This window comes from Spinacia oleracea, chromosome 4, assembly GCF_020520425.1.
Source record: "Spinacia oleracea cultivar Varoflay chromosome 4, BTI_SOV_V1, whole genome shotgun sequence".
In the NCBI taxonomy this organism is placed as follows: domain Eukaryota; kingdom Viridiplantae; phylum Streptophyta; class Magnoliopsida; order Caryophyllales; family Amaranthaceae; genus Spinacia; species Spinacia oleracea.
The window spans coordinates 41,347,408-41,358,557 of NC_079490.1; the positions used below are offsets into that span (position 1 = coordinate 41,347,408).

Here is an 11,150-nt window from a genome sequence, read left to right on the forward strand (position 1 = left end):
TGTACAAGGCCACTCGGAGAGCTAGAAACTGTAAAAAACATGGCCGTGCTCAGATGAATCATAGGCTATGATTATCTGCTTATTTGATCAGTTGAACTCTGAAACCGAGAAATACCTCTGAACATAATAAGGATGACAACTCTTACCTTATGTTCATGAGCAAGCATCAAGAAACAAAGGAATTAGGCAATGCACACTTGTCCCTAAGGACAAGTGGGAGACTGAAGGAAATAATGCCCTTGGTCCAAGTATGCATTCAATGTTAAGTCTAAAAAATGTGGTTCAGTATTAATTAATTATACAAGTTAATAATTCAGTGAGATCAAGTGAACTGTATGCCTAACTAGAGGTCGCTTCAGTTCAAGTGGAATTAATAATATTAATCCACAACTTACTCTTGACTGAACCCGTAGGGTCACACAAATAGTACGTGAACGGATCAAGTATTTAAGTGAATTAAATACTCCATTTATGGATATTCGAAATCGACGGATCTCGGTTCCATTGGGAGCTGAAATCGTCAAAAGGCAAATTATGAATACTCCAGAAACGATGATATTGCCGGAAACGAAAATATGGATCGTATCGGAAAAATAAATATTATCCAAGTCGTAGATGTTGCCGGAAACGGAAACATGGTACGAATTGGAAAATATTATTTGAAATGGAAATATTGCCTGAATCGGAAATATTGCCGGAAACGGAAATATTGCCGGAATCGGAAATATTGCCGGAAACGGAAATATTGTCGGAATCGGAAAAAAATTCCGGAATCGGAAATATTAAATATTTTTTCGAAATGGAAATTAATTCCGGAATCGGAAATATTCAATATTGTTCGAATCGGAAATGAATTCCGGAATCGAAAAATTAATCGGAAGCGCGTCGTACGAAATAAACATCGGACGAGCTTGCTAGACGCAAGGCCCAGCACGAAGCCAGGCCTGCGCCTAGCAGAGCCCGTGCGCAGCAAGGCAAGCAAGCAGCCCGCAAGCACCGCAAGGCCCAGTCAAACAACACGCAAGGCCAGGCCCAGCGAGGCCAGCAGGCTGGCACGCCCAAGCGTGGGCTGCAGCGCTGCTGGGCCGAGCTCTCCGCGCGCGCGTGCCCAGCGCCCTTCGTGGGTTGTGCGTGTGTGTGCGTTGAGTTCGTGTATGCATCAAATCCTTAAGCGTTTAGGATTAGTTCGATTAATTATTATTTTCCTAGAACTACTAGAGTTAGTTGTTGAAATAAACACTAACTTAATAGATTTAATTGGTATCTAATTCTAATAAGATTAGGTTAATTAAATCCTAGTAGGTTTCTAGTTCCAATAATCCTACCCTATAAATAGGTGATGGCAATCACAATTTATAATACATCAATTCAAGTATTCATATAGTTTTAAGCTAAAAACTAAAGTTAATAATTTTCCACAAATTATAATCGAATAAACATAAAACCTTAGGCTAAATTCTAGTTAATTGAATCTAAGGCGGATCCGAACGTGCTGTGGACTATCTACGGAGGGACTACACTTGGAGTCCTAAACTTGTTCTTGTTCGGTTCGGGAGCAGCTAGGGAAGGCACACTTCGAATGTATGCATCCTAAATTATGCTAATTGTTATGTAACAATTAATTTGAATTCCTGGCTTTATGGTTTTTCCGCATGAAATATATGTTCTATATTTGTCATAACCTCACAGAATCTTGCTAAAATCTTGGCATTTCCATGTGATATAAGGTGAAGGCACCTCTTCAAGGTCCTTCATGTTTAACTTTAGTGATAACAACCTAGCTTTATACTTTAGTTAAAGCATTCATTACTTAGACTTACTCATATGGGTTGAGAGTCTCTTTTGATTCTCTCTACTGTGTTAGATTTAGTAATTACTTTTACAGAATCCAAATAACGCTTTAGATCCTATCCAATAGATCTTTAACCCAGTATGTTCTAAGTTTCGCCATGGTTCTAATATTGACAAATACTTTCAAATCTAACCATTTAGAATTTGAATGTCATTTTCAATAGAGATATATGTATCTCATATATATAGAACCAATAAAATTGACTTAGCTCACACTAAACTCCTCATCTATAAGATGATCCATATTTTCATAAAGCTATGATTGCTCAATATCCTTGTTGAAAAGCATGGTACAATTCCCACTCGCATGCTTTAATCTACGATTAGATTTCTTAAGCTTGCTCTTTTATCTAGCATCTAAAACTTTTACATTATGTGATGTACACAATTCCTTTCTACAAGTCCAATTGGGGAAGGTGTTTCGTTTTCCAATTGCCATATTGCCATATGCAATGATTCCTAGATTTATCCAAAATAGTTCAAGCATTCCGACTTGGTGAAAAAGATTTCAACATTATCAACGCCGTGAAGTTGTTTATAATCTTTAACCACCAATCTAGCTTTTCTTTTGTATGTGTATACAATATCATCTTTGTATGTTTTGAAAACATGTTTGCAACCAATGGGAGTGAACCCTTTATGCAAATCAACGTTGTATGTTTAGAAAACATGTTTGCAACTAATGGGAATGAACCCTTTATGAAAATCAACCAAATCATAGATTTGATTCTTTATGATGAAGATACTTTGGATAAAATGGCCTTAAACCATTTTATATGGCCTCGAACCATACTTATGTCTCTGATGGCCTCAAACCATACTTGGGAATTTTAATTCGTCGTAGCTAACCTGTAAGTCGTATGTTCTTGAAGCACTTCCAAAGTCTTCATAGTTTTCATTCCTCAAGATATCTATGTATCTATCTTGGTTGAAATCTATTCCTTATAAGATTTACATAGGTATTGAACCTTAAACATTAGTGTCTATAAAGACATTACTCAAGTCCTTTGAGTATTAGGATTCTCTTGAAGCACTTCCAAAGTCTTCCTGAAGCTCTTCCAAAAGCTTCTAAGTACAGAGCCTTTCCAAAGACTCCTAAGTATCCTACTTTGTTTGTTGCTTGACTCGAAGTTCTTTTGAGGCTACTTCAAGGTCATTTTTCTCCCACTTGCCTTTTTGGAAATATGATGGTTTCCTAAAAGACATTATCTAGAGCAACAACCATATATTCTCAGATTTGTGGTGGAATCAATACCTTTTGTTTCTATGATTTTCTCATAAAGAAACATATATCTATTCTTGAGTTTGTTTGATGTAAACACTAACTCCCACTGGGTTTGACAACCCTAGATATATATATATATATGCTGAAAAGATGTACTGAACCGAAGTTCAATCCTTATGACATCTTATCCTTAGCTTTGACAAATTTGTTTAGTGTGATAGTCACATGAGAGTATCATTTAGAAACTATATAGGAAAATAGTCGTGATTATCATTAATCGAATAGATTCCGATTTCTCCATTTGGACATACCATATTCTTATGGAGCTTCGATTGTAATAATGCCATATAAACAATCTAGATAATCTTTCTTGGCTCATGCAAACATCACCTTGACCCAGCCTAGATGCCAAAATTCTTGCCAAGTTGATTTTATACCCTTTTGTGAATCGCATTGAAGCATTTCACATATTTCACCTTGAGTAAATATAGCCATATTTTCTCAAATTCTTGTGAAATAGGTAAGTCATAAAATCCATCTTTGGTCTATGAACGTAATTGTCTAGACCCTTCTAACAATAGTCCATGTATATGTCATGTTCAACAAGTAAGACCCACGTGTCTTAAATTAATCAACTTTTAAAAAAAAATCCATGCCATGGAATATTATAATGTTGTCTTGTGGTCGTATGACATTGCCAAAGATATGTGGAACACAAATCAAAATATTTGATTTGAACCTTCTGAAGTTTGAGTGTGAAGAGATTTGTTTGTTTATTAATCAATCATATGACTCAACCCGTAAATGACCATTTCATTCAAATAAACACTCAACGAATGTTTTTTTTTACTTTGAATGTAAGTCTTTCTGTGGTCCAAACAGAAATTGTTTATGATGATTAATGGAACATAATACCATTAAGTTCCAGCCTTTGAAGGACTTTAAAACAAACATGATGACCCTACAATTAATGTAGCACAACTTTGCTTCATTTCCCAATTGTAGGTCAATAACCAGACTTAGCTCCCGAAATTTGAGTTCTTAACAAGAGTTAGAACCTCAAGCGGTAATCTAATACCATAGGAGTTTATTTGCTAAGTCGTTTCTCTTTAACGCAAACTTTTAGGTAGAAATTGAATCTTGAACTCATTTCTTTTGTTCCCGTTTCCTATTCTTTCTTGCACGTTTTCTTATAGTCCAAAAGATTTTACCCTTTGCTTGATCTTATTACTTTGTTATGCCTACAAAGTCCCTTTCTTTTATTCACTTGGAATGACAACATCCAATGAGTCTAGTTCATTTATCGATCTAGTTCATTTATCGAATCAAAAGAAAATTGGTTGTTAACCATTGGTTGTTAACCATTGGTTATACATGAGTCTTTAACTCAATACTTCATTTTTCCAAAACTACCCATTATTCTGAATATATGAGGTCCAATTGGTCTACCATTCACATTTTAGTTTGAAAACAACCATGAAGATCACTATAAGAAAATAACATTCAAGATACGCTCTCATTCTCTTTTTCTTTGAGAATCGCTCTCAAAATTAGTAACCAATCGATCGAGGAAATATCGCAGTTCTATTATCCGAACGCAATAAAGTTGAAGATTTACAATTATATGCATTCATATTCTACAAAATGAAAAAGCAAAAAAAAATATTTATCATACTTTAACAACTTAAATAAAAGCATTCACGCAATCATTTTTTTTTGGCAAACAAGTAATAAATTTTATTGATCACCCAAAACAGTTTACAAACAAGCTACCATGTTATCTCAAGGAAACAGGAGCAAATAGAAAAGCTAAGAAACCTTAGCTAACCAGACCCACCCATTACAGGTTGAAAAACCAGTCCCTATCCCTTGTACTTGCTTTACTACTTAGGAGATTAGTGACTCTACCCTTCACTTCAGCTTGGATAGTTTGAACAATACATTTGATACTAGGAACCTTCAAGTTCCACACTGCAGAGTTCCTTGCCTTCCAAATATGGTACACCAGACATGCAATTGCAGTGTATAAGATTGTTTTCTGTACTTTGCTTCTACCATATCTTTGGATCCACTTCAAGAGAGGTAAAATGGAGTTTCTACCTTGTTGGAATCCCAGCCAGGACAAGACCTGCTGTCTGCAGGCAGTGCCAAAAGAGCACTCAAAGAAGAGATGCATTATGGATTCAGTGCAAGTCCCACACACAGGACACAAATCATTAGTGCTTATGTTTAACTTACACAATCTGTCTTTGGTCTTTAATCTGTCCAAAAGAGCAAGCCATAGTATGAATCTATGTTTGGGAACACTCAACCTGTTCCAGACATAGGATTGCCATTGAACATAGGCTCCTTGAGTGCAAGGCTCACTATAAATGCCCCTGATGGAGTACTTGGGCTTAGACAGCCATTGAGTAGAGTTGAATTGGTGATTGCAGTGGCTTTTGATTTTGCATAGAACTTTCACCACCCAGCTAGCAGCAGTGGGGGCAGTGAACTGGCTCCATTCTTTATCTTTCACATAGACAGAGTGGATCCACTTGACCCAAAGATTGTCTTGCTTTTGAGCAATAGCCCAAACTTGCTTCCCAACAGCAGCTTGATTCCAAATTATGATGTTCCTAAACCCAAGCCCTCCTTGTGCTTTTGGTTGGCATAAATTATCCCAAGCAACTGCCCCAGGTCTGCTATCATAATAGTTGCCAAACCAGAGGAAAGATCTGCAAACAACATTGATTTTTTTAAGAACAGCACTAGGAAGTAAAAACATTTGAGACCAATATACACAGATGCTCATCAGGACAGAATTCACCAATTGAGATCTACCAGCAAAGGAGAGATTCCCAGAGCTCCAAATCTTGATTTTGGAGGTCATTTTGTCAATGAGGCAATCACAATCCTTAGCTTTCATTTTCCATGGACTGACTGGAACACCAAGATAAGAAAATGGAAGTGATCCTAGTTTAAAACCAGTAAGAGTTGCCATTTCCTGGGACTGAGAAGCAGACATGCCACAGCAATAAATAGAGGATTTATGGGCATTAACCTCCAGACCAGTGCTGTCAGAAAACCATTTGAAACCTTGCAGAGCTAACTTCACAGACTGAGCATCACCTTTATAAAAAATACGGTTTTTTCATGAAATGCCCCTGAGGTTTAACGAAATGCACCAAATACACTCGCGTGTTTCAAATTACATAATATACCCCTATTTAAACTTATTTGAACCAAATGCCCTTAGACTTAACGGAAGTCTAACACCGTTAGTCATTAGTTTGAATTATCCCTTAATCAACCTAATTGATTAATAATTAACCCTTAATTAATAATTTACTCCATTATGCATTTTCTTTAATTTAATTTTTTTCTCTTTTTTCTTTATTTTCACTCACCCCCTTCCTTCTCTTCTGGTTCAACAAGCTCAACAACAATCCATCCCCTTCCCTCCTGGTTCCACCACCATCGACCACCGACTTCCGTCCCACCGACCACCGACTTCCGCCCCACCGACCTCCGCCCCACCGACCTCCGCCCACACCACCACCGAGCTCCGCTTCAATCTAACTCCCGTACAAAAAATCTTCAATCTAAATTCTCATTTTTTTTCCCCAAATTGTCTCAATTCGATTTCTAGAAATGCGAATTATATGTTGGTGGAAGTCCAGGACAGCAGCACATAGAATTAGAGAAGAGAAGAGGGAAAAGTTAATTTTGTAGCTAGAATTTCAGTTTTTCGTTCTTCAGTTTTCTTCTTCTTCTTCGTTTTTCCTTGCCTTCTTTCTGGATTTTTTTTTTGTTTTGATTCTGTTCGCACATAGCAGCAGCAACATCGTAATTATGAGATATAGGAGCAGCGATTAGTAGAGATTAGAGAACCTAGTAATTCTATTTTGGTTTTTAGATTTTCGATTATAGGATTAGAATTCAGAAATTTCGAATTCATTTTCTATTGTTCTTGAGTCTGTTCTTCAATTTCCATAAATTGTGTTACGAATGGGATTTTAGCCACGGCTTTACCATCGAACTATGAATTGAGCAATCCAAAAACCATGAAGAGAACGAGCACAACGACGACACTGGATTTGAACTTGAAGAGTGAGAGATCTTGGCTTGCGTCTTTAAGGCTGGTTTCGACTTCTTCTTGGTTTTTGTTCTTGAAGATTGAATCTGGGTTTTCAAGGTTTCAATTTTTTGAGGATTTGTCAATGGATGAGGATTTAAGGGATTTTCAAATTCAGTTTCTAATGGTGTTGAGATTCTCGAACCAGAAGAGAAGGAATAGGTGATTGAAAAGAGGAAAAAAAATTAAAGAAAATGAAAAATGTAGTTAATTAGTTAATTATTAATTAATTAAGTTAATTAAGGGCTAATTCGAACTAATGACTAACGGTGTTAGACTTCCGTTAAGTCTAGGGGCATTTGGTGCAAATAAGTTTAAATAGGGGTATATTATGTAATTTGAAACACGCGGGTGTATTTGGTGCATTTCGTTAAACCTCGTGGGCATTTCATGAAAAAACCGTAAAAAATAAGAAGGTCATCTGCAAAGCAAAGGTGGTTAAGCTTTAGTCTTCTGCATCTAGAGTGGAACCTGAACCCAGTTTGTTCACCAATTGAGGTCATTGCCCTTGTGAGATACTCCATGCATAGAGTAAAAAGCAGTGGTGACAAATGATCACCTTGTCTCAGCCCTCTTCTTGGGTGAATCAGTTTTGTAGGTGTCCCATTGATCAGAATTGAGTATTGAGTAGTTGTCAGGCAAGTTATGATCAAATGAATAAAATGAGTAGTAAATCCCAGGTCTAGCAGAACTTCCTCAATAAAGTCCCATTCAACTGTATCATATGCTTTTTTGAGGTCCAGTTTCATCATACAGTTAGCTTGAAGTTGACCTTTCCTGTACATCTTGATTATATCCTGGCACACCAGGACATTGTGGAGAATGGATCTCCCTTTAACAAAGGCACCCTGATTAGGAGAAATAATATCTGGCAGCACTGAACCCAACTTTTCACACAGAAGCTTGGAGATGCATTTGTACAAAACTGAGCAACATGCTATTGGTCTGAAATCACTGACTGATGAAGACACATTTGACTTTGGGATCAAGGTGATTGAAGTGACATTAATCTCCCTTAGCATTTTCCCAGATTCAAAGAAATCATTAATTGCAGCAAGGAGATCATTCTTGATGATATCCCAGGAACATTTGTAGAAGTGGCTATTGAATCCATCTAAACTAGGAGCTTTATTGCTTGGAATGCTGTCCAAAACTCTTTTGACATCAGTCAAAGAAAATTTACAAGTGAGATGATTCCTGTGAGCCTCAGTGAGCCTTGGTCCTCTATCCATTATGCTCTTCTAGATAGGGAGTCTTTTGTCTTTTTTGTAGCAAAATAGGTTCCTGTAAAAGTCCAAGAAAGCATCCTGGACCTCCTTAGGAGAATTCACCCACACCCCTCCAGCATTTTGAATGGAGTGGATGTTGTTGTATTTCCTTCTTTGTTTAATGCTTTGATAAAAAGCTTTGGAGTTTTCATCTCCCTTTTCAAGCCAATGCACTTTGGATGTTTGGTGTAGGAAAGACAAAAGGTTGTCTTGTGTTTTCCAGTAGGCAGTTGCAGCAATCTTCTCTGCTGTGGATAGTTCTATGTTGGTGGGGTCAGATTGAAGTTTATCCAGAATCTCAGCAAGATGGGCTTAGAGCTGAACTTTGGTTGCCTCAACATTGCTGTAACCAGTGTGGTTTAGGAGTTTCAAATCATTCTTGATCCATTTCAAATTTTGAGTGATTCTGAACATAACACAACCATATACATATCTTGACCAATTCCTCTCCACAATGGGTAGAAACTCATCTGATGATGTCCACATGTTGTAAAATCTGAATGGTTTCTTCTGGTGTATGGTGGGGTAGGAACTTAGAACCATGGGGCAATGGTCATAGGTGCCTTCAGGAAGGTACAAAGCTTCTGCATTGGGAAACATGTCATCCCATGCAGAGTTAGAGAGAACTCTGTCAATTCTAGAGAACACCCTATTACCACCATCTTGTTTGTTATTCCAAGTGTAGAGCCTGCCTATAGTTTTTACTTCAGTAAGTTGACACATAGCCATGCAGTTTCTCATAGGCTGGATATCTGACAGTCTCACAGGGGGGCCAATTCTATCTTCTATTTCTTTTACAGCATTGAAATCCCCCATGATCACCCAGGCAGAGTGGATCATGCTAGCCAGTGTGCATAAAGTGGCCCATAATGGTTCTCTCTCAGTTGCAAGATTAAGACCATAGATGAAAGAGACAAAGAACCCCACACCAGAGTATCTAGGAGTCACAAAACCATGAATCATTTGACTGTCCATATGGATAATATTCATCTGAAACACATCAGGGTCCCAAGCTAGGACAATTCCACCATTTCTGTGATGACTTAGATTAGAAGTAAAGCACCAATTTGGGAAAATGTTAAGATACAGATCTCCCATTTTGGGTGACTTTACCCTTGTTTCCAGGAGGCAACAAAGTTTTATTGTGTGAGAATGGATCATTGATCTCACATTTTCTTGCTTATCTTTCCTGTTGATCCCCCTTACATTCCAACATAGCACTTTATCCATTAGGACTAGGGGATGCCACCCCCCTGCCTAATGAGTGCACACTACCTGCATGATTCTTCATAGACATATCAACATCACTTTCCACTTCATTATCAGATTCAGATAAGGCCTGGTATGTGGTTGAGGTGACCACTGGTTTCAACTGCTGTCCCACTATCCTACTGAACTTGGTTGCTTGAACAAACACATTAGTTGGTTCCACAGGTTGTATAGGTTGAGTAGTAGTTGTTTCCAGCTGAACAGGTTTTGGAACCCAAACCTTCCTAGTATGACCAGGAGGTTTCCTAGTGCATTTGACCTTGTCATGCCCCATACCTCCACAGATTGTACATGATACAGGCAACCAGTCATATTTGACCTGTTGATCAACCTGTATTCCTTTTTCATTGATGAAGTGAATCACCTCTGGAAATGGTTGGTCCACACTGACCTCCACTAGGACTCTTGCATACATCAATTTATCCCTATTTTTTGTAGCCTGGTCAACTTTGAGCATGACACCAAGTTGACTAACTATCTTGGTGAGACTCTTATCCCCCCGGTATTTGACATCCAGTCCTTGCAGTTGGACCCAAATTGGGATTTTCTTGATAGGGTCTTTACTGAAATTGATATCAGGTGACCATGGTTTCACTATTAATGGTTTAGAATCAAAGAACTGGAAACCACTATGGAGAACTTTCTCACAATTCTCCATAGTTGCAAATCGAACCAGGTATATGCCTTTCCCAACCAGAGAAACCTTGTCTACCCCAAATTTCCCCCAAATTCGTCTCACATAGCCTTCCATCACATTTTGTAGAGGGTTTGCACCCAACACATAACAAACCACAGCTGATTCCCATAATTCCAGTTCCTCTTTTATGTCATCAAAATCGATTGTCACCACAGGGGTTAAAACAGGGGTTGGGATTGGGTTACAGTCATTGCTACTCAGATTTTCATTATTAGTGAGATTAATTGGTTTATTCATAGTCAAGGGTTGATTTTCAATCACAGGAGTACTCAACCTAGCAACATTCGCGCCAATTTCGAATTCGATTGAAAGTGGGTTCGAGCATCCTTACCACTATGGAGGCCGTTTAGCCAGGCATTGAATTCTCCTCGGACTTGCGATTGTTGTTGTAAATGTTGTAGGCTTGATTTTGGTGTCAAAATCTCATTCAGATCGAAAGCTTGATCATCTGGGTTTTCCTCCGAGTTTATGGAAATGTCATCGTATTCCACCATTGAAGCGTTCCTGTCAAGCTTTTCCTGGGTTTTAGCTTTGTTTGTCATTCTCGATTGTGCTTGTGGTGTTTTTGTTTTGAATTTTCTTCCACCATTGTTGTTTTTCTTGGATCGCTTTCGCGAGTTTGCCATGGCGACGAAGGAGGAGAGGATCCTCTTCGAACCCGCAAAAGTATTCACGCAATCATTAAAGCTATTAAACATTTCATTCATGAAAAATATAAAACAT

The 11,150-nt window shown here is 37.9% G+C and overlaps 1 protein-coding gene across 1 annotated transcript; it reads right to left on the reverse strand.

Annotated features, from left to right (window-relative positions):
- Positions 1–9,683: 9,683 nt before the first annotated feature.
- LOC110795331 (uncharacterized) lies at positions 9,684–10,664 on the reverse strand. The gene has a single exon (XM_022000333.2). The coding sequence runs from the start codon at positions 10,662–10,664 to the stop codon at positions 9,684–9,686; it is 981 nt and encodes a 326-aa protein (XP_021856025.2).
- Between the last annotated feature and the right edge of the window lie 486 nt (positions 10,665–11,150).

Excerpts from the sequence above, each read along its gene's own strand:
- LOC110795331 (XM_022000333.2), bottom strand. The coding sequence starts at position 10,664 with ATGAATAAACCAATTAATCTCACTAATAATGAAAATCTGAGTAGCAAT.